Source organism: Microcaecilia unicolor, chromosome 1 (assembly GCF_901765095.1).
Source record: "Microcaecilia unicolor chromosome 1, aMicUni1.1, whole genome shotgun sequence".
Lineage (NCBI taxonomy): Eukaryota > Metazoa > Chordata > Amphibia > Gymnophiona > Siphonopidae > Microcaecilia > Microcaecilia unicolor.
Window position 1 is genome coordinate 74,302,942 of NC_044031.1, and position 24,502 is coordinate 74,327,443.

Sequence of the window (24,502 nt, forward strand, 5' to 3'; positions counted from 1 at the left end):
GTTGAGAGAGAGGAGAGTTGCTGGACATAGATGGATGGATGGGCAGTTGAGAGAGAGGAGAGTTACTGGACATGGATGAATGGATGGATGGGCGGGCAGTTGAGAGAAAGGAGAGTTGCTTGGACATGGATGGATGGATGGGCAGTTGAGAGAGAGTTTATTTCTTCTTAATTTGTTATCCTTTTCCTATATTGCAATGGAGTTTTTTTTTCTTTCTTCACCTACCAAGGAAAAATCCACTACAAAGAAGTCAAAGGCCACTGAAAAAGTTGGAAAGGGATGTAGGCCAACCAAACAGATGAAAGTAGAAGTTGATCACTTTTCTAAGGATCTAAATTTTGTACACCACTTAGAAAGTGCTAGCTATAGGCGGTATTATCAAGCTCTTATTTATACTTGAAACTTGATATTACCACCATCTTCCAAAACAGCAACCCTGGCTTGACAATACTATGATCACCAGTATATATTATAATTACTAATTTATGTGATGTGTCTAAACTAAACCTAAGTGTATAGAGACAGTCATTGCTCCTGGATCTTAAAATTTTGGGACAAATAAGAGGCTTCAAAATAAATTACCGGGTGAGGCAAAACTTTAAAAAAAAACAAAAAAAAAAAAAACCCTAGAGTTTTTTGCCCTTTTCTCAGGACCTCTTTGAATTTCAAAAAGAAATTTTATGTACCTATTCAGTCATCATACTTACATATAACTACTATTAAAAAAAACATTTAACTATCTTAAGCTATGTTGATGTTACTGACATTTTAGAGTTACTACCTAGCAATTTTTGCATGACAAAAATGTTTGAGCTACAATACAACAAAATAATACCATTCAAATAATACAATTAACAATGTGACAGAATTTCACAGTCACTGTGAATGCTCAGTGTCCACCCCCATCTTTAACACAGGCTTTCAATTGCTTTGGGAAGTCCTTAACAGCTTTGGCAATTGGTCCCTATGGCAGGCTGTCCCAGATCATCTGCAGCGCTTCCTTGAGTTTGGCAACTGTTTGTGGCTTTGGGTGCAGCTTGTGATAGGTTTCTCCAACACTGCTATGTCACTGACATCATTTAACAGTTAGCTGGTACCCACCGCCCTTTTTTTTTTTTTTCTTTTCAAATAATGGTAGTTTTACAGTACAAGTATTTCTGAATGTGTGAAAATTAACTGGGTGGGCAGGCTAAGAAGTCTGTAACTTCTGAAGAATCACAGTACGTCTTGCTTAGCAGTAGTGAGGGGTTTCATTGCATTGTATGTTTTTGTTCTTTCTTAATTAAAAAAAAAAAGTCTGTAACTTTGCAGTGTTTTTGACTCAGCACATACAAATAGATAGTAACAACAAATAAAGCTGTAAAATTTCACATTGAAATTCCAAGCAGTTACTAAGACAGCAAAAAAAAACTCTAGGGGGTATACATTTAATAGCAACATTTACATATGTAAACAACGATTTCAAAAAGCTGACATTTATAAGTCTAGACAGACAGAATGCAGTAATTTCAAGGACGCATGTCTTGGATGTAGTTTGGCACCAACTTCCTCATTGGCTCACCCGATTTTATAATTTTCTATGTAGTTACAATTTTCAAATTTTAAATTTTTTACTTATCTCAATATGTCAGACCCAGGGACTTAATTGCTCGACATGCATGTTTCGCTCTAATGCGAGCTGTATCAAGGACATAGCCCTCAAGTCTCTATCAGCGCCATCTCTACTTTATTATTTCTCGGGAACAAACCCTTAGTCAAATTAAGGGTCCCAGAGCAGAAGAGATCCTGTTCAGATTCAGAAGATATAGAAACAGCTTAAAGTAGTTCTGTTCTTCCTTTGGATCCCCTTGCATAGTGGGGGCAGTTTGAGAAAAATTTGTGCCACTGCCCCAGCTACATGCAAACAGTTTCTGACTCAACAGTGATTTTGGTAAAGGAAACCAAAGGCTGGAGAAAATAAAGGGGAATCCCCTGTACCAGCAGTCTCTAATGGAACACAAGGTCCTTTAGGAGAAGTCGCTCCCCTCCGGACACATCAAGGCCGCAGGGTGGGAAAGGATCAGAGCCGCACCGCACTATTTGGAGAACCCACTGGTCGGAGGTTATGAGAGGCCACCTTTGGTGAAAAACTTTCAACCTCCCCCCGACCGGCAGGCCATCCGGCACGGGCACGTTTATGGCGGCTATGCTCCCATGGATCCAGTCAAAAGCCCGCCCCCTGCTTTTGCTGTGGAGCTGCAGGGGTCTGCTTGGTCACACGCTGTTGACGGGAACAAGCGCGCTGGGGCTGGCCCTGTGCCTGAGAAGGCCTCGGGCCGGCTGGTTGTACCTACGCTTGGTGTAGGCATAGGGTGCAGACCGCCGGGCCCGGGAAAAACATCCACCTGTGGAGGTGGATGCTGAAGGTGCCCGGTGGGAGAGATTGTCGATAGCGGTTTCCCGCTGGTGGAGCTGCTCAACCAGCTGCTCGACCTTCTTGCCAAAAATATTATCCCCCCGGCAAGGGACATCTGCCAGCCGTTGTTGGGTCCGGTTGTCCAGGTCAGAGGCACACACCCATGAGAGCCTGCGCATCAGTATACCCTGGGCAGTGGCTCTGGATGCAACATCACAAGTGTCATAAATACCCCTGGACAGGAATTTGCGACACGCCTTCAGCTGCCTGACCACCTCCTGAAAGGGCCTGTGGCCTGCTCCGGCGGGAGCTTGTCAAACAGGTCCGCCAGTTGCCGCACATTGTTCCGCATGTGGATGCTCATGTAGAGCTGGTATGATTGGATCTTGGTCACGAGCACGGAAGAATGATAGGCCTTCCTCCCAAACGAGTCCAGAGTGCGAGACTCCCTCGAACTCTTGGCCCTCTTGAGAGCAGAGTCCACGACTGCTGAGTCATGTGGCAACTGGGGCCGCATCAACTCCAGGTCTGTGTGGACTCTATATTAGGACTCTGCTTTCTTGGGGATGGTGGGATTAGATAAGGGCTTCAACCAGTTCTGAAGCAGTGTCTTCTTCAGGACATTTTGCAACGGTACCGTGGAAGACTCTCTAGGTGGTGATGGATAATCGAGGACCTCGAGCATCTCAGCCCTCGGCTCATCCACGGTGACCACTGGGAAGGGAATGCTCACAGACATGTTCCGGACAAAAGAGTCAAAGGAGAGGCTCTCTGGAGGCGAGAGCTTCCTCTCCGGTGAAGGTGTGGGGTCGGAGCAAAGACCAGCAGACTCCTCGGAGAAGAAATATCTGGGATCCTCCTCCTCCCCCCACGAAGCCTCCTCCTCGGTGTCAGACATGAGCTCTGATCTCAGTCCGCAACCGGGCCCGTCTCGACCCCGAGGAACCATGTCCTCGATGATGGTGCCGAGAGGTGGACTCCCGCGCCGGTGGGGACGAAGCTTCCCTCCATCGACGTCAACGGGGAATCCACCTGAGTGGCGGTCGAGACCGGCGCCGCAAATGGTACCGGTGTCGAGGGCCGCATCTCAGGGCCAGAGCCAGCCTGCGCTTCCATCAACAGCGCCGAGGGCACAAGCACCCCCGGTGCCGGTAGAGACTGGCGCAGCAGCCCCTCCAGGATACCTGGGAGGATGGCTCGGAGACACTCATCCAGGGCCGCTGTCAAGAGAGGCTGGGGGACCGGTGTAGGCGTTGGTGCCCGAAGCTGCCCGGGTCCAGGAGATGGTACCGGGGTGCCCGACGACCTGCGCATCGACACCTCTTCAATGGAGGGGGAGCGCTCCTCTCGGCGTCAACGCTTTTCAGGGGCCGAGTCTCTCGACGCCCCTGAGCTTCCAGTCCCATGCGCCGGGGGCGACCAATGACGGTGCTTCTTGGCAAGCTTCTTCCGATGTCCGTCATCGGCGCTCAGTGGCACGGACGAGGTGGAGTCCCCATGCCTCCTCGGGGTCGGGTCCGACAGGGTTCGGTCCCGATGGCCCTGGGCAGCGGGACCAGCCGAGGCGGTTGGAGGCCCACTCGGCTGTTTCCCGCTCCCATCGCTGGCAGGTCGTCGGGCCAAAGGAACCTGTGCTCCTGGGGTCGATGCCATGCTCGGCGCCAAAGTTCCCGCTGTTGGCACCGATGCCGCCGACGGGCCGGCGCAAGTTCCAAAAAGACGGTCCCGAAGAACTTGCCTCGCCACCTGCGTCCGCTTTTTCAAGCCGTGACACAAGGTGCACGCTTTAGAATTATGCTCCGGCCCGAGGCACTGGAGGCACCAAGCGTGAGTATCAGACTGCGAGATTTGCCGGCCGCACCGACCACACTTCTTAAATCTGCTCGGGACCTTCGAGGACATCAACGGAAAAATCGCGTCAGCGAGGTCAAAACCGTCGATGGTGGCGGTAAAAAGGACACAACAAAAAAAGGAAACTCGGACGCGCGGCCGACGACAGCGAAAGTAAAGGGAAAAAACAAACTCGACAGGAAGGGAGACCTCTCTACAGAATTTTTTTTTTTTTAAAACACGAGGGAAAGGGGAACGCGAATGCGCGTACACAAAAAAGGAATAGCGGATAAGGCCGCGAAATGGTTTTCCGTTTCTGACGAGAAGAACAAAACTCTGCCTCTCTCCAGCGCGGAAAAACAGAAACTGAGCGGTCGCGCACGGGTGGGAAGGCGGCCGCGCATGCGCGGTGGGCGTGCCCCACGTGCGGGACCTCCCGCGATACTTTTCTTCCAGTTGGAGGGGGCTGCCGTGGACGTCTACCCTGTCGTGAGAACAAGCAGCCTGCTTGTCCTCGGAGAATACCAAATACACACAACACAAACATGCTGTAACATTATCCTGTTCTAAAGTAAATTTGTTATCAAAGCATTGTTAACATGTCATACTTACGCTCTATTCCTGGATCGTGCCCAAACAGTTGATGGGGCTGCTGATTTAGCTGCTGATGCAAATGTTGATGCTGCTGTTGTTGAGGTAGAACTTGATGCTGAAGCTGTTGCGGTATCTGATTTAGATGTTGGGGTGCTTGGCTTTGTATTTGTTGCTGTTGCTGTAAACGCTGTAAGTGCTGTTGCTGTTGCATCTGTTGCTGGTGCAACTGTTGCTGTTGAAGGTTCTGCTGCTGTAACTGTTGTAACTGCTGCTGTTGCTGCAGCTGATGCAGCTGCTGTTGCAAAGCATGCTGCTGTTGGAACTGCTGCAGCTGTTGCTGAGGACGATGTAGTGGCTGAGAACGCAACTGCTGCTGTGAAAACTGTATCTGCTGTTGTGGAAATTGTTGCTGCTGATGCACTTGTGAAAACTGATGAGGTGGTTGTTGCACAAATGCTTGCTGAGGAATATGTGGTGGTTGCTGTTGTTGTTGTTGCTGCTGCTGCTGCTGCTGCTGTTGTTGTTGTTGTTGTTGTTGTTGTAGCTGCATAAGCTGCTGTGGTTGAAGGTGTAACAAAGGATGGTGATGCTGCTGTTGTGCAGTTTGGTGTGACTGTTGTAACAAATGTGTTTCTGGAGCGAGCTGTTTCAACTGACTAAACAACATTGCATTTGGATGTCCTTGCTGATTATGATTTACTTGCTGTTCTAAGTTTTTCGTAGATGCTGAAAGAGACTGTAAGATCTAGAAAAAGAGAATATTTTTAGGACTTGTCATGAAAGACAAAGAAAAGAAGTGCTCTTCAGAAAATGAGACAGATTTTTAATCAAAGGCAGGGATTAATTTTTATGGAAAAGCACACAATGCAGTTCTACCACTCTCTTTTTCAGACTTCAGACCAGCAGGGGTCTTCTGCTCCAGCCACTCACCCCCCTTTTTCATAAATCCTGGAGGGATGAGAAGGGAAGGAAGTAAGCCTGTAGAAGAGCAGAGAACAGTCATTCTACTCCCTAATACAGCCCCTCTTTCTCCTGTTGTTCCTGCCACTGGCCTGCCTGGGAAGGAAGGAAAGGAAGAAAAGAAAAGAATAGTTTGGCAAAATTGTTCCCCCCTGAAAGTCTGATCCCATCCTTAAGAAACATTCTAATATTTTTGTTCCTTCAGGGGCTGAAGAAGCAATGGGAGAAGTGACAATTTGATAGAAGATGTAAAAGATGCATGTCAATTGTTTGGACAATTTAAGCAACTGGTTACATGAAAAATAAATTCTCCCAAAGGATATTACAGTCACATAATGAAAAAAGAACAATGATCATTGTAAAATATAATAGCAACACTCTCGTTCCACAGCATTCCAAATTTTTTTTAACCTCCAATTCACTAATTACCTACAATAAGGAGAAATTAAGTCTTACCTGATAATTTTCATTGCTTGAGTCCCTCCAGACCAGTCCTGATGAATTGGTTTGCCTCTTCCTACCAGCAGATGGATGCTGAGAACTGATGATTAATGACATCATAGTACAAGTGTGCAGTCCCAATCCAGTTAGTATTTCCGTAACAAAGCAGATTACTTAGAAAATTCCCTCTTAATTCAGGAACCAAAAACAACCAAATCAATCAAACTGAAATAGGTAAATATGCAACAAGCACTGAAACCATGAGAACACAGGTAAACCCAGAACCCTTCTATTCCCATATTTCTTCCTTTCCTGATGTTTTTCTTTCTTTTATGGATTCATCTTTTAATTTTAAAAGTGTTCAGACAGAATGGGCGAGTTATGAACTGGTCTGAAGGGACTCAAGGAAAGAAAATTAGCAGGTGAAACCTAATTCCTCCCTTATCACCCCAGAAGACGAGTCCAGAAGAATGGGAAGCACCAAAGCAATAATTACTAAGAGTAGGATTGAGACAGACCTGCCTCCAGAACTCTGGCACCAACTCTCTACTCTTATGCCACCTGCACATCTAGTCTATAATGACAAAAAAATAAATGCAATGTGGACCAGGTGGACATACAAATGTCCTGTGGGGAAGCCAAGAACACTCCATCCAAGATGAAGCTTGAACCCTAGTGGAACAAGTATTCAGGAGTGGGAGAACTTGGTGCCCTTTGAGAATATACGCCGAAGCTATAGATTCATTGATCTAGCAAGCCAATGCTGTTTTTCATTTTCAGTCTCCTCCAAATAGCATAAATGGCCTATCTGATTTAAGAAACTCAACTGTTTTCTTTAGATAATGCCTCTGTGCACGTCCAAATGTTGAAGCTGACCATTGCTTTCTCCACCGCTTCCTTCTCTGAAGACTGGGAGTGTGATCGACCGATTCAAGTGGAACACAGACACCATTCTCAGAAGGAAAGGAAATCTTTCTCATCAAATACACAGACACTAGAAATACTGATTTGAGCATAAGAACTTTAATCGTGGTAGGTATATGAGGTTCAAATGGTTCTCAAACCAGGGTGGAGAGAACCATGTTCAGATCCCAAGAGGGAACTATGAGGCGCTGGGGGGGTACTTTACAGCCTCATGCACTTACCTGACTGAGCTCCAAATCGGGAACTCCCATTGCATTCAAGATGTATTGATGTTATAGGTGAGACCACCACAAGTTGCAAAAGTTCAAATAATCACCAATATCCATGTGAAAAAGTATGAAGACTTTAAAAAACACGTCCAGTTGATCGACTGAAGTTTCCTTTAGCCTCTCTAAGTTGAATTCGAGAGTGGATTGTAACTTCTTGGAGTTAGTATGGATCCACAATGGTGAGCAACTGATTTTGGAAGATTGCAAGACTTGTCCATTTGGCATGGTGCAAGTGATTTCTCACCAGTGGATCATCCAAGATTTATTTGTTGTAATTACTACTTGGACACTTTTTTTTTTTTTTTTTTTTTTAGAGACTTTACACTATTTTTCACGTGGATATTGGTGACTATTTGAACTTTTATAACTTGTGGTGGTCTCACCTATAACATCAATACATCTTGAATGCAACAGGAATTCCCAATTTGGAGCTCAATCAGGTAAGTGCATGAATTTCTTTTTTCCTTTTTGAGTTATCTTGTCTTGATAAATCAGTTGGGGAAAACAATATTATTACGGTGCAATGATTGAGTTCCGTGCAATCAGCATTTGTAGATTTTTTAGCTAAGTGAGCTGATTGATTGATTCTGAGCAACTACATAAAGTGAATATTTAAATACTCTGGAAAAGAGTCTCTTCATATATGTTATTTCATTTATTGAAACTTAGAAGTGACATTAGATTTAATCCTCATTTTTGGTATAGAAATGCAGACTACAGACACACCTTCTTCCAGGAGGAACCTCTGACAAATCAAATCAACCTTCCTGGTCTTCCACACTGAAGCCTGTTTGAAGCTGTACTGCCTTGTCTCCTAATGCAAAAAGATATCACCAACATCTTCATCTAGTGCCAAAATGGGTCTTTTAGAACCCAAAGGCTGCACACTCTCTTGAATTCTTGTCCCTTCAGCAGCTATGCAAGATCAAAACATGACCCTTTCTTAAAGTAAAATAAATTCTGGTGGAAAACTGGATTCTAAGTCAGAGAATGGCTTTATCTATGTCCCAAAAGCAGTACTGGTGCCTTTCAGAGCACCTGGCATGCTGAGGACAAGAGGCCCCTGACTCCACAACGATCTCCTCTGCTGGCTGCACTGTAACTAAACTTATAGCCAAAATTGGGTTTTTGTCAGGAACTGCATAGCACTACTTGACCTTATGTATCCAGGATATTTGTCTAAAGGTATTGTCATGGAACGATGATAATGTTGTTCTGATCTTTATTTAAGCTTATTTACCATGGAGTGTTGTTTTTGTTTGCTTTTGTGTTTATTTTTCTGTCCTATGCTTTGAAAAACCTTTAATAAAAATATGGAAAAAAAAAGAAAAGAAATAAACTTAAGGAGAATTCCTCAGGCTTTTTGCTTCTCTTGCAGTTCGACCCTGCCTGCCATTAAACTGAAAGTATCATCCAACTGTACAAGGCTGTACAAGTAGCACTTCTTGCTTCCCCTGACCACTCGGAGGATGCTGCACTGCAAACAATCCTGGCTATAAGGTTTCAGTGCAGCCATGTGCGATGTGGCCTGAGCCGCCTGATGTCCCCAACTCTGGAGCGTGCACAATAGTCTGAGGAGACCAACAGCTGAGCTGGGACAGCACAGGATACTTGTAGTGTGAAGTCAGTAGTTCTCAGTCTCTATCTGCTGGTAGGAGGCAACAGAACCATTTGTCTGGACAGGCCTGGCCTGGTAGGGTAATAAGGAAAACTCAAATACCATTGTAAAGCACATCACATAAATTCTAAAATGGACAAAGAAAAGGAAGATGTATATTAGATCTTTGGATCATGAAACTAACCAAAAGAGAGCTTTCTTGAAGATATTCTTAAAATGTAGAGAGAACACCCAAAGCTTGAAGAACTTTGTATAGAAACAGCAAGGAGAGCTAATTAGAAAAGTTAAAAGAAAACATGCTTTAAGATTCTGAAAATTACTATCTCAAATTATTAAATGGAAGTAAACTTTAACTTACTTCACATATATTAGTTATGCCTTTGAACTTTCCAAATAGGTTTAATATATATAAAGTAGGGCTGTACATCAATTAAAATTTTTAATTGCACGATTAGTTACATAAAGCGCCCCCTCACATTTCCTCCTGTACAATACAATACATAGATAGCAGGCGTAAATTCTCAAAACTGACATATTTCAATTAGTAAACTAAAAATAACCCCCACACACACCTTTATTTTACAAAGCCGTGCAGCAATGCCAACACAGGCCAATCATTTTTCTTCCTCCTTCTCAAATCTATCTAGTTTCCATCTCCTCCCATCTCTCTTCCCCTCCTTTCCACAGGCACCATCTCATCCTTTCTCTTCCCTTCCCCGCCCCCACCATCTGACATACAAACCCCATCTGAGACAGGATGCTTTGGTCCGAGTCTTATCCTCCTCCCCGGCTTGCATCTCTCTCTCTCTCATCCCTCCCTCCCCCCCCCCCCCCCCCCCCCCCCCCATTCCAGCAGCTTTTTTCCTGCGTTCACCAGCATCTCATTTCCCCTCCTCCTGGCGACCATTCAACTTGCCTGTAAAGATGGCAGCATTGAGCACACATTGCTTCTCTTCAGCCAGTTCCCTCCCTCTCTACTGTCCTGCCCGCAGACAACAGGAACTTTGGTCAGAGGAGGCAAAAAGCTAGAGAGGGAGGACTCTAACTGGAGGAAAGCAGTGTGTGCTTAGTGCTGCTATCTGTACAGGCAAGTTCAGAGAGCAACCAGGAGGAAGGACAATGCAATTAATGCATTAAAATTAATAACACCAACATTTTAACACACTAATCACTTAAAAAAAAAATCACACTAAACTTGGAGCCCTAATTTAAAGAAATGTAATATATGCGGTAAGTAAAAAACAAAACTCTTCCATTGTTCATTAGAATGGAATTTCTTGCTGTTTTAACACAGAACAGATCTTTCAAATTTTGTTCCAGCCAAATCCCAATTACTTTGTCAACAATTTTTTATACCTAAACAAGCCACTCAAGTGTACGTAAACACACATAAAAAAAGATTTATGAACCTTGTAATACTCTTTGGGGAAAAAAAATTATTTTACTTAATTGGACCATCAAATGTGGTATAGTTTTTCTCTCTCTTGTCTTTGATGCTGCCCTAATGGTTATGTTTAAGCACCCACTACACTTGCTTTTTCTCCAATTATTAATTCATGTCATGGATACATTTGACGTTTAATATTTAAAAACCCATGATTTTCAGGACAAATGTACTGGGGTTGTGGCTCCATCTCAAGTACTCACGAAGATGTGAAGTTGGACACCATTTTTGAAAGATTAGTGACAATCCTATTATGAATTTTATCATGAGCCTATATGTGACATGTGTGACTTTCATTTAGAGTAGGGTCAAAGAAGATTCACAAGTACTGCGTGGCACCGTTTAGTCTATAAGACATTTTAGCACATAGTAGCACAATTTACAATTTTGTGCTGGTGCACTAAGAAGCCCGATGAATGAGATGAAAATGTCATTTCATCTATATTAGTCTGTCTTTGAATGGACAACTTGGATATGAGTACATCTGAGGGCTTCTTTTTCACATTTAAGGAGTATATTTAAAGTGTTTATTATTATTAATTTTAGATTAACATTTAGGATCAGTAAGCACTTGGCTTAAACACTGGTCATTTTTTTTGCTTTTCCAGTTTGGAGTTCAAATAGTATGAATGATTTAGAGCCCTAATGGTTCACTTTGTTAGTTTAGTGAATTATTCGCTGCTCCTGTGTAAATCCAAGTGTCAGTTTGAAAAAAAAAAAAAGGTACTTTCCAGAATTAAACTTCATGTTACTTACATGTGCTACATTTGATGGTCGACTAATCTGCTGAATATCAGCACTATTTGTAATGTTCCTTAATGTTCGTACTGCTGGGCTCCAAGCAGTCATGATTTCTGGCCTCTCAGAATTCTGAGCGCCTGGCGGTGAAGTTATCAGATTACTTCGCACTTCTGGAGGCAAAATATTACCTGGCACTGGAGGAACATTGGCACACAAATTAATCAAGCCAGAGTCCTTCCCCTGAGGCAAGCGGCGCTTTGCTGTCGAATTCTGTGGAATTTCTGCTGGCGTCCAGTTCAGATTTCTTTCTTGTTTCTCAGGAGAAGAGTCCGAGGAATCATCAAACATTAATTCACTTTTAACTTTCTCGGAACTGCTTTGTTTTGGTGAAAAATCTGGGCTACCCAAAGGAGATCCTTCTCGTGATGTGACTGGGCTAGATTTGTTTGAAAACTTATCATCTGCACTGGCTTCATTTTGAGAATCTTGTTCTTCATTTTCTGCCTCTTCCTCCTCATCCTCTTCCTCATCCTCTTCCTCCTCCTCTTCTTCTTCTTCATACAAAATCAGACGTGGATGATAAGATACTTCTTCTTTTTTAGTTTTGTCTGAAATAGAATCTATAACCCAATCTGGCGTCACCGGTTTAATACTGTCTCGTCGCAAAGCATATTCATATTTCTCCTGAAAAAAATATATATATTTTTAAAAATGTGTCACTTACATTTGCATTGCTTCACATATATTTTCACATACACTACAAGTCTAACCATTGCATTTTCTCAGTATGGAAACTGATCAACTTATTTTGTTATAATGATGACAACTGGTAATTATAGTCAAAAATCTCTGATGCTGTATGTGCCACTAAGCTACCAAGTTCTCAAGAATCTCTTTCCTTATCCTTTATGTTGGGGGGCCAGGGGAGTGGAGAGAACTGGGAAATAAGTACCACATAAGACTACCCTTTTTAGCAACACTGTTAGGAAGGCCAATTATAGTACACAACAGCACTTTTTAGCTCATTCCCTCCTTGGCAGCTAGAAATACTTATGGTAGCTAAAGTTTTTTTGATCTGGTGGTCAGTTTTTAGGCTACATTAATCTTTATTCAGAGACCCTCTTCTGGTATTATAACTAAAGAATACTATCCATCTGTTATTCCAAGAATTGCAAACACAGAGAGATCTATGGGATAATCACAATGAATATGCAAGAGATAGATCTGCATACAATGGAGGCAGTGCATGCAGATTTATCCTGCATATTCACTGTAGACAACCTGAAAATCTGACGGGTTAGGTATGTTCTGAGGACTGGGTTGAGAACCTCTGAGCTACATGAATAAGGGCTGAACACTAGCATTTGGTGTTTTTACTGTCGTGGAACTGTTATGCTCTTGATGAAGACACTTTGAAACATGGTCACGTCGGGTATTTTGGTTATGTAATGCAATAAAGGTTTTGGAACTACATTTTTCATCTAGTGTGGATCCTTTACCTCTCTGGGGGGGAGGGGGTCCGAGGTCATTAACATACTATATTTTGCTTATTCAAACTAAGTTTTAATGAACAAAACCACCACCAAAAACAAAATTTGTATAAAAAATATTAAATGGACACAAGAATTAAAAATGAAAACATTTGATTGCATTATTAAATACAGAAAACAGATACACTCTTAATTGGTACATATGACCCAGAATTCAAAGCAGTACAAGTTGTATTTAAAAATGGAGTCTTACAAATTACTTGGTAAACTAATGCTGTATAATCATGAGATTCAAGAAAATGTATGCGAGGAAAGATATGTAAGCACTAGTGACATATCTCTTAAAAATGAAACGTTAAAATACACTTTAAAAAAATAAACACATTAGCAAACACTAGAAGCCGTAACTCAGAAACAAGAAAACCTAAATTTATAATTTCACTGAATGCTGTAAGTAAATGACCAGCATGTGGCTTGTAAATTTACTGTGGAAACACAGGGCTTTAAAAGCTGTACTGGTTCTATATAAAACTGGATTATTTGGATTTTGAAAACTTTTTATTGAGCTAACACCTGCAATCCATAGATATTGCAGTAGAGGAATTTGATCTTACCAGTCATACTTCCATGACAAGGTTCATAGATTAATCTTGAGTTGTCCACTAGGTCACTTCTATCTCTCCTTCTCCCACTTGTTACTTCCTTCCGCCAATGCCTGCTACCTTTTCTTCTGTTTTTAAAATGAGAGGAGAAAATGTCACATCTTCTCTCCTCCTGCAAACACACTACCTGTTCCTTTGATCCCATTCCTGCCCAGCAACTCGGCTCTATCTCCTCTACTGTTAACTCTTCCCAGTGCTTTTTTGTTCCGGTATGCGCCGGTACGGTGTACCGGCACCTTTTTTCTCTCACCAACTTTCTGTTCTGCCACCTGCAAATCTAATATTTACCAAAGTCGCAGCGCGAACCGGCGGTAGTGAAACCAGCAAGCAGACAGAAGCCATTGTAGGGTCTTCTACACTGTCTGCCTTTTTTTAATCAATCTGCAGGAAGACACCATAAAGGCATTTGAAACAGATTCTGCCAAGTCTAGAGGGTAGCCAGTGCAGAGAATGTCCAGAACTCACTGATCTAAAGTCAGTGAAAGAGACAGAGCCAGCCGCCCACCTGTATTCCTGGGGAACAGGCCCACATACCCTCATTAGGGACCTTTAACAGTGGAGACTCAGGAAATGGAAGAACTTTCATCTCTGGCTCTGCATACTCATTGGAAAGAACTGCCCTCTCTGAAACTTTGCTGGTGCCTTTGATGAGGAATCCTTGCAGATTTTCTGGAACTAGAATCAATCCTTAACCTGGGATTTAGAAAAGGATCTGGAAAGACAAGATCTATGCTCTGGCAAGTGCTGGAGTCTAGATTCCCCCAAATCTTTTACCAGTTTGTCCAAGTCTTCTCCAAAAAGAAGGCACTTCTTTAAAGGAAAATTGCCAACATAAGCCTTGGAGAGCACATCCACTGACCAACTGCACAACCACAGCCACCTCCAAGCAACCACAGAAGCAGCCAGAGAGCAGGTTGAGATCGTAACAAGATCAACTCAAGCCTTGCTACCTTAGGAGAGGCTAGGAGCTGCTGAACTCAGTGTAGTACAGCTCTTGCCACGTAACCCCTGCAAATTTATGCCTGGATTCCTAAAGCAGCAAAACCAAAGGCCTGCTTGAGGAGCTGCTCCATTTTTCTATCATGTGACTTCCCCAGAGCAACTCTGCTTTCCATGGGATCACGGTCTTCTTCATGACAGCAGATAGTGTCCACTTTTGGAAAATGCCAAATGTTTCTCCAAATTCTCTCTCAGCAGGCAGCAGAACCTGACCGTGACCCTGGTCCTCTTAAGCACCGTCAGGAGCCTCCCTCTCCATGAGTACCATCTGAGATAGTGCCCTGTAGAGCAGGAAGGCTTTGGGGAACCTCCAGGTACCCTCTAGAATAGGATCTCCATCCACAATCTCTGAACTAGTCACTCAGGAGAACAGAGCACCTTCAGGAGCTGGCCAAATCAGGGAAAGCAACTTTTCCGTCCTGAAAAGCCAAACCACCGGGAACTCATCCTCTTCTTCCTCAGGACGACAATTCCTCTGTTTTGGGCGAAAAGAGGAAGGGAGAGCCCTCATCTTCCAGGATCCCCAGACTTCTTCCAAGCTGGGAGGGTCTGAGCCCCCTGCCCTTCCCGTAACAGCTCATCAGTAGTGTCTCTGGAGCCACTGACCCCTACTTCCAGGCAACCTAAACCCTTTTTAGACTTCACCAGGGGCTGTGAATGGGACTGCATGAAGCAGCCAGTGCTTGTAGCCCTAGATATAGAGGGTGAAGCCTTGGCCACTCCAGGGATTCTCTGATCAGATGGGATCGTCAAGGTGGATATATATGCATGGATGATGAAGATGAAGATGGTAATTTCCTCAGTTAAAGAGGAGATTCGGGAGTCAATCCAGAATTTAAAATCTGACCTCAGAGACACGAACAACTGCATTGATGGGATGGAGAAGCGGATGGACACTGTTGAGGAGGTGACTACAGAAGCACAGAGGGGCCTGGAGAATATGCGGGCAGAGCTTTTGACCGATAAATTAGAGGATGTCATTGGAATAACCTGTGGGTGTGCCAGACACTGCTGAATATATAGCCATGCTGAGGATGTGATAACTATACTGGCCTGCTGGCTCTTGAAAGATGAGGAGCTTGGACACTGTATTGAGAGAGCCCACTGGGCCTTATGGCCCTGCAATGTGGAGAGACCACATGGAATCACTTTCTGTTTCCAGAGTTTTGTACTTAAAGAAAAATTGTTACAAAGGGTATGTGCAATGGGCATAATCCAATAGCAAGAAGTTCGAGTTGAACTTTACCAAGATCTGACATAGGGCCACATTACAAAAACAGAGAGATTTAAGGAGATCAGTGCAGCTTTGACCAGAGCAAACATGTGCTACTGCTGGACTTTTCCATTTGGAATTTTGATGACCTGGAATGCAGCTAATAACAAGATGACCGCTCTGGATGAGGCCAAAGAGTTTTTCCAAAGAGAAGGTATAGAGGTACCTCCTGGGTCCACTAGCATGCACCAGTGGCTGGCGGGAATTCGCTGGCAGAAGGTAGACAGAAGACACGCCACTCGATCTTCTTCAGACAACAGTTGCAGGCCCAAATTAATGGTATGCGACTTGATGAGCTTAGGAATATACCCGGGTTGATGACTGTTCCTGAACTACTGCTTATTAAATGGGACCCATTATGGGAAACAGCTGTTGTAGACTGGGCAACCTTGATGTCCTTGTGTAAAGGGGTGTCTGTTACTCTTGGGAAAGAGAAGATGGAGTGGTGTGTGTATAGTGAATGTATGGGAGCCTTGGGACTTGTGGGACTTCGTATGTTTGTGGAAGTGGAGGGAGAGGTCTGCATTATGATGGTGGTTGATGGGGATCATGTTATTAGCATTTTTTGTATGTGGTTCTGGCTGCTACCGATGGATACTTCCTTCTGGAATGGTGGGAGTTGAGGATTTTATCCCACTGGGGCTGTTTGGGGGGGTATGGGTCGGGAGGGCAGGGGGAGTCTATGAATAAGTGGAAGACTTAGAGGTTGAGTCCTGATGATGGAGGATGTGGAAATTAATGTATGAGGCCTGAATTCGCCACATAAAGCGAGCACTGTTTCACAAGCTCACTAGATTAAAGGCCTCAATCTCTTTTGTGCAAGAGACAAACCTATTGTAGGTCCATGAGCATTATGTTGACGACCCAAGATTTCCTGTTACTTATTGGGCCTCTACAGCAGACTCAGTCAAAAAAAGGGGAGTGGGTATTATATTTGCTAAGGGGTAGTAAATGTTAAAATACTAAGGATGAAGAGGAACATCCAGGGTTGTTTTTTGGTGGCGGTGGGAGATGGAGGGCCACCATTATATGTGGCTGAATCTCTATGTACCTAATGATAAACACTCTCATGAATTCTCCTTGGTTATCAACCATTCTGCAGTTGAAGGAGGGACGTCTTATTTTAGGAGGGACTTTAATTTGACAATGACTCCAAATTCAGACAACACAGGGGGCAGGGAAGTGTATGGCTCCTCGTTCATTTGTGGAGGCACTGAATGTAATGTACGTTTGCAGCTGGCTTCACTGCACGGGGAGGGACTTTACCCACTTCTCCCGCATTCACTGCTCTTATTCCCACATTGACTATATGTTTTTGGATAGGGACCTACTGTCTGGGGTTCAAGGAGCTGCAACTTGACAGATATTCATCTTGCTATTCTCAGAGAACACCTGCTATAGGTAGTAACTTTGCTTGCTCATCATTAGAATAACATTATTGCTCTGACCCAATGAAGGGCATGTAACTTTTCAAAGCTAGTCAAAAATACCTTATTATGCATCACCTACAGGTTTGTTGACCTACATATACTGGCCAAAGATAAACAGGGCAAAATGAACACATCCAGAGGTTAAAATATCCAAAATGTTACTTCTCTTATTAAAAGTCATGGTTTAAATAAACAAATATCCTACAGACAGAATTAGGTACAACTTAGAATGTAAGCCTACTTGGGCAAGGAAATAATTTGTGTAAGCTGATTGTAGCTCGCCTTGAGCTTGAATTTAAAAAAAGAAATAATTAAATCTAAAATCCAAATCTAATGTATATCAAGTCATTAATTAACATCTTTAAAGTAAAATTATAAATAATGCAAAAACCAAGGAAAAAAAATCTAACTTACCTGTTCCTGTTTTTCAAGTTCAACATACAATTTAACATATTAAGAAAATTTTCAATGGGTTAAAAATATTATTTAAATTAAAAATCAATAGGTAGATTTATACATGATGAAGTGCAAGAAATAAACTCTTACCCCCTTTGGTTCAGGCACTATCAAATGAGTACACTTCTTATTGAAGTTCAACTGGCAGTTCCCTCCATAAAATGTTATCAAAGCCCACAGTGTACTGCGGTCTTCAGGTGAAACCTATTAGAAAATTAAATATACTATTAAGGGATTACCATCAATAGCATATGTTTCAAGAGCATTAACATATAACTAACCACATCCTATTCAAAGAACATCCCGCGATGTGATACCCACCAGTGAGCCTTCTCCAGAGTAGCCACTACACACTGGAATGCACTCCCTGAAAGGTTTCACTTAACATAAGACTGTCTCTAATTCAGGAAGCTGGTGAAAGCTTGGTTCTTCAACCAGGCCTTTAATGGAAGAAGTAACAAACTAGTCAGGACTTGCTGATCCACTCGTACACTAGCTAAGATGCTATTCAAGCACTTTTCTGATTTCATGTGCAACTTTCTTTAAATTAGCCCCCATATTTTCTGTTACTCTGTCTTATCTGTCTATATGTTTCATCTTTGCTGATCTCCTATGCTATTAAAATGTTTTATTGCATATTGTGTTCACACTGTAATGAAGCATTATGTTTTATTTGGATTTTGCTCACACCTTTTTCAGTAGTTACATTCAGGTACACTGGGTGTTTCTCTGTACCTGAAGCAATGGAGGGTTAAGTGACTTGCCCAAGATCACAAGCAGCTACAGTGGGATTTGAACCGGCCACCTCTGGATGTCAAGACTGGTGTGCTAACCACTAGGCTACTCCTCTACTCCATACTATGCCATACCTTGTACTGTTATTTGAATATTTTTGTTGCTGTAATTGTCTTTTACCTATGTTTCACATACTCTTGTTGAACACTGCCTTGAGTGAATTTCTTTAAAAAAGCGGTAAATAAATCTTAATAAATAAATAATGCAATCTGGCTTATTTTTAGCCAGCAAAACTTCCATATTAAACAAAACAGATGAAGATGGACGCTGAAAATTACAAATCTAACCAACAATTATACTCATTTTCAAGTTACTAGAAAGCTGCGGGTGAAAGAAATTATGTATTACATGCTACATCAAAAGTTCTGTTTTCCCAAGTGGCCTGCAATAAAAAAAGCAGTATTTTCTGACAGATTTCAATATTATATATATATATATGCAAACAAAAAAAAGAGAAGATTAACTGAAAGCTTTATTTAGATATGAGGGATAGTTTAGCTGTTAATAAAAAAAAATGTTTTTTTAAGTAAATAAGAATGAGAATAAATGGGTTGGTTAGTCCCCTCCATCAGCAGAAGGACTCTTCAGGTTCTCTGACTGCCATCGCTATTTTCTTTTCTTATTTTCCCCAAAAGCAAACTACTAAATTATAGCCCAAGATCCACTAAATACTTTTACAATTTGTGAATGCTCTAAAATGTCTTAGATTTTGGCAACTATAGAGATCTGTTTTGTCAGGATGGGTTAAATCTCTCAGGGTCAGCTGCATGATCCATTGGTGCAAAAAAAATCCCATTTTATACATATTTCAGTTTTAGGATTTGATACTGAATCAGGATGCTCGTAGGAACCTACATAGGAATCTCTCTACAAGTCCGGTGATGTATGGATTGGGGGGGGGGGGGGGGGGGGGGGGCATTGTTGGCATCATTTGAACACTTTTTTGTGGAACTGCCCAGCAATAAAAATTTGAGGAGAGGGTGAGATCAGTAATTGGGTTAATAGATAGAGGGTGGGGGGTGCATCTTGGTTATCAGATCCTGCATGTTGCCTACCGGGTATGGACTATAGGGAAGTAGCAACGGGAGAACTGAACGTAACTTAGGGGCCCTTTTACTAAAACTTAGCGTGCACTAATGGACATTAGTGCACGCTAAATGCTGCACGTCTTATCTATGGGTCACTTATTTACGCATTTATTGGGATTAACCGCCTTTATGAACAGATTCATCCAAGGCGGTGTACAGCAGATCCAGTTAAGGACATAAGTACTGCCATACTGGGAAAAGACCAAAGGTCCATCGAGCCCAGCATCCTATCCCCGACAGCGGCCAATCCAGGTCAAGGGCACCTGGCAAGCTACCCAAACGTATAAACATTTTATACATGTTAGTCCCAAAATTATGGATTTTTCCCAAGTCCATTTAGTAGTGGTCTACGGACTTGTCCTTTAGGAAACCGTCCAACCCCTTTTTAAACTCTGCCAAGCCAACCGCCTTCACTACATTCTCCGGCAACGAATTCCAGAGTTTAATTATGCGTTGGATGAAGAAAAACTTTCTCCTATTTGTTTTAAATTTACTATACTGTAGTTTCATCGCATGCTCTCTAGTCCTAGTATTTTTGGAAAGTGTGAACAGACGCTGCACATCCACCTGTTCCACTCCACTCATTATTTTATATACCTCTATCATGTCTCCCCTTAGCCGTCTCTTCTCCAAGCTGAAAAGCCCCAGCCTCCTTAGTCTTTCTTCATAGGGAAGTCGTCCCATCCCCGCTATCATTTTTGTCGCCCTTCGCTGCACCTTTTCCAGTTCTACTATATCTTTCTTGAGATGCGGCGACCAGAATTGAACACAAAACTCAAGGTGCGGTCGCACCATGGAGCGATACAACGGCATTATAACATCCTCACACCTGTTCTCCATACCTTTCCTAATTATACCCAACATTCTATTCACTTTCCGAGCCGCAGCAGCACACTGAGCAGAAGGTTTCAGTGTATTATCAACGACGATACCCAGATCCCTTTCTTAGTCCGTAACTCCTAACGTGGAACCATGCATGACATAGCTATAATTCAGGTTCTTTTTTCCCACATGCATCACCTTGCACTTGTTCACATTAAACGTCATCTGCCAAAAAACAGTGCGAATAAATGCTGGACCTGTGAAAAAGATGTTGGAAATCTTAAACATATCATCTATTCTTGCCCATATATTCAAGAATATTGGAATTCTGTATGGGACACAATATCTTCCACCTTGAATATTCAAGATGTTTTATCATATAATATAGTTATATGTGGATCACTAATGTTACAATCATCAATAGACAAATATCAAGCACAATTACCGGATTTAATGTTACATCAAGCCCTTAGAACACTTTTGTTGGAAAGATCTTGACAAAGTAACTTATTTATCATGGTGGAATTAGCTAAATATGAATATGCTGCAGCTGAAAAACATAACTCACTTGTTAAGTACAACAAAATATGGTCTCCTTTACTAAACCCACTACGTAATAACCTTTGTCAGAATTGAAGTTATGTATCACTCCTGTGACTTATGATTATGATCTGTTATCGAAATAATCCCAGACTTGCCCTAACTTGAACATGTATGCTGATGCTTGTTACTGTTAACTTATTAAGCTGGCTAATTTGATTTATTTTAGCCATTTGTTATCATTTATAAAACACAATAAAAATATTGGAACTAAAAAAAAAAAAGTCATCTGCCATTTAACCGCCCAGTCTCCCAGTCTTGCAAGGTCCTTCTGTAATTTTTCACAATCCTCTCGCGAGTTAACGACTTTTAATAACTTTGTGTCATCGGCAAATTTAATTACCTCGCTGGTTACTCCCATCTCTAAATCATTTATAAATATATTAAAAAGCAGCGGTCCTAGCACGGACCCCTGAGGAACCCCACTAACTACCCTTCTCCATTGTGAATACTGCCCATTTTACACCACTCTCTGTTTCCTATCCTTCAACCAGTTTTTAATCCACAATAGGACATTTCCTCCTATCCCATGACCCTCCAATTTCCTCTGTAGCCTTTCATGAGGTACCTTATCAAACGCCTTTTGAAAATCCAGATACACAATATCAACCGGCTCCCCTTTGTCCACATGTTTGTTTACTCCTTCAAAGAATTGAAGTAAATTGGTCCGGCAAGATTTCCCCTCACTAAAGCCATGCTGACTTGGTCTCAGTAATCCATGTCCTTGGATGTGCTCTGTAATTTTTTTTTTTAATAATAGCCTCTACTATTTTCCCCGTCACCGACGTCAGACTCACCGGTCTATAATTTCCCGGATCTCCCCTGGAACCTTTTTTAAAAATGGGTGTTACATTGGCCACCCTCCAATCTTCCGGTACCACGCCCGATTTTAAGGATAAATTGCATATCACTAACAGTAGCTCCGCAAGCTCATTTTTCAGTTCTATCAGTACTCTAGGATGTATACCAGATGGGTGGCTAAGCTCAAGGCAAAATCTTTGTACAGTTAAACAAGATATGAGGAACTGATGTAAGTTACAGGATGTGCAGCAGGTTAGTTCAGGTGCAGAGTGCGTGTACAGTCAATCACCATATGTATAAAAGGCTTGTGACAAAAGCCAGGCTTTCACCTGCTTCCCGAAGTAGAGGTAGTCTCAAGTTAGACACATCCCCTCTGGGAGTAAGTTCCAGAGTGTAGAGGCTACTCCAGAGAAGGTTTACTGGCAGGTATCAAATCGTACAAATTCTTCTGTCAAGGATACAGATAGTGATGCTTCTTGAGAGGACCATAGAAGTCTAAATTGTGTAGAGGCTTCTGCAACCCAAACACACAACTCTGCATAACCCTAAAGCATTACAAGGCAATTCTGTAACTGGATGCACGCAGTTATGCATGCCTTCAGTGTGTAAGCACACAAAAAAGTGGTACTTATACACGTAAGTGCATTATGCTATAAGACTGTGCACAAGTGCCACAGTGTGTAATTGCAAGAAGGACGTACAAATAGGCGGAGCATGGCAGGAGCATGGGCATGTCTCCAACCTATGTCCGCAACTTAGAGAATACTGTAAGTTACACACATTGCACGATGCATTTAGGTGTATCCATTGGCACCTGCCATTGATCTGGTCATGCCTAAATTTAAGTGCACCAATGTGGGTTTACACTGGTATTATATAAGTGAATCAGGACACTCAAAATCCATTATACAATAGGTGCTCCCCACACAGTACTGGGGTGCTTAAATGGAACTTATAGAACTGCCCCTTAGTCAGTATGTTTAACACTTCTGTAATATAAAATAATTAGAAAAAAATGGATTCTTACCTGAGAGAGACAAGCAGTAACTCCAAAAAATATCTGACATGATTCTGGAGAGAATCCAGTCTCCCTGGATGGTTGATGTTAAGGATACACAAAGAGCAACAGGGATACACTATTCTGGGACAAGATCTTCAGGTCTCCAATGGCAAAGCTGTTCCGTCTTTTAATACAGCAAATATCTTCTGCACTGATACACAAAAAAAAGCTACTCCCTTTCACCAATAAAGCAAAGATACGTACTTGTAGCAGGTATTCTCCAAGGAGAACAAGCTGATTGTTCTAACATGTGGCTCGACATCTGCATCAGCCGAGGAATCGGCAAATTTTTGCAAGGAAAACAGCGCGCAACTCGCATGCATGGACGACTTCCCACCTGTCGCGTGAACGTGTCTCCTCAGTTTAATCAAAGAGTATAAATTCAAATAAACAACAACAACTCCAAAGGGGAGGTGGGCGGGTTTGTGAGAACAATCAGCCTGCTGTCCTCGGAGAATATCTGCTACAGGTAAGTATCTTCGCTTTCTCCGAGGACAAGCAGGCTGCTTGTTCTCACATGTGGGGTATCCCTAGCACCCAGGTTCACTCAAAATAATGAACATTGGTCAATTGGGCCTCGCAATGGCAAGGACATAACATAGATTGACCGAAAACCATAAACAAGTAGCTGGGAGTGCAGCCTGGAACACAACAAAAATGGGTCTAGGGGGGTGGAGTTGGATTCTAAACCCCGAACAGATTCTGCAGCACTGACTGCCCAAACCGGCTGTTGCGTCGGGTATCCTGCTGAAGGCAGTTTTGAGATGTGAATGTGTGGACAGCTGACCACGTTGCAGCCTTGCAAATCTCTTCAATGGAGGCTAAGCGAGCCACTGACGCAGCCATGGCTCTAACATTATGAGCCGTGACATGGCCCTCTAGAATCAGCCCAGCTTGGGCATAAGTGAAGGAAATGCAATCTGCTAGCCAATTTGAGATAGTGCGTTTTACGATGGCGACTCCCCTCCTGTTGGGATCTAAAGAAACAAACAACTGGGCAGACTGTCTGAAGGGCTTTTTCCACTCCACGTAAAAGGCCAATGCTCTCTTGCAGTCCAAGGTATGCAAACTGCTTTCACCAGGGCAAGTATGAGGATGGGGAAAAAAATGTTGGCAAGACAATTGACTGGTTCAGATGGAACTCCGACACCACCTTTGGCAGGAACTTAGGGTGTGTGCGGAGGACTACTCTGTTGTGATGAATCTTAATATAAGGTGCATGCACTACCAAGGCCTGAAGCTCACTGACCCTACAAGCTGAAGTAGCAGACACCAAGAAAACGACCTTCCAGGTCAAGTGCTTCAAATGGCAGGAATTCATTGGCTCAAAAGGAGCTTTCATCAGCTGGGTGAGAACGACGATGAGATCCCATGACACTGGTGGAGGTTTGACCAGGGGGCTTTGACAAAAGCAAACCTCTCATGACGCAAACAACTAAAGGCTGTCCAGAGATAGGCTTACCCTCTACACGGCGATGATAACCATACAGAAGGCCTATTTCCCAATGGAGGAGGAAGGCATCTGACGCTAGTCTGTCATGGGCCTGAAGTCTGGAACAGAACTGAGGGACCTTGTGATTGATCTGAGTGGCAAAACAAAATCCACCGAGGGGGTGACCTACGCTCGGAAGATCTTGCGGACTATGCCCATGTTCAGTGACCACTCGTGTGGTTGCATTACCCTGCTCAACCTGTCGGCCAGACTGCTATTTACGCTTGCCAGATAAGTGGCTTGGAGAAACATGCAGTGACGATGCGCCCAAAGCCACATCTGGACGGCTTCCTGACACAGAAGGCGAGATCCGGTGCC

General features: G+C 42.9%; 1 protein-coding gene across 1 annotated transcript in view; it reads right to left on the minus strand.

Moving 5' to 3' along the window:
- Positions 1 to 24,502, minus strand: part of PAXIP1 (PAX interacting protein 1) — a 136,341-nt gene that overhangs the window by 83,083 nt on the left and 28,756 nt on the right. Inside the window, exons 4-7 of the mRNA XM_030198453.1 lie at positions 22,660 to 22,723; positions 17,617 to 17,730; positions 11,232 to 11,900; positions 4,838 to 5,564 (exon numbers count right to left, since the gene is read on the minus strand). Coding sequence (XP_030054313.1) covers positions 4,838 to 5,564; positions 11,232 to 11,900; positions 17,617 to 17,730; positions 22,660 to 22,723 — 1,574 coding nt within the window. The remainder of the gene's footprint in view (positions 1 to 4,837; positions 5,565 to 11,231; positions 11,901 to 17,616; positions 17,731 to 22,659; positions 22,724 to 24,502) is intronic.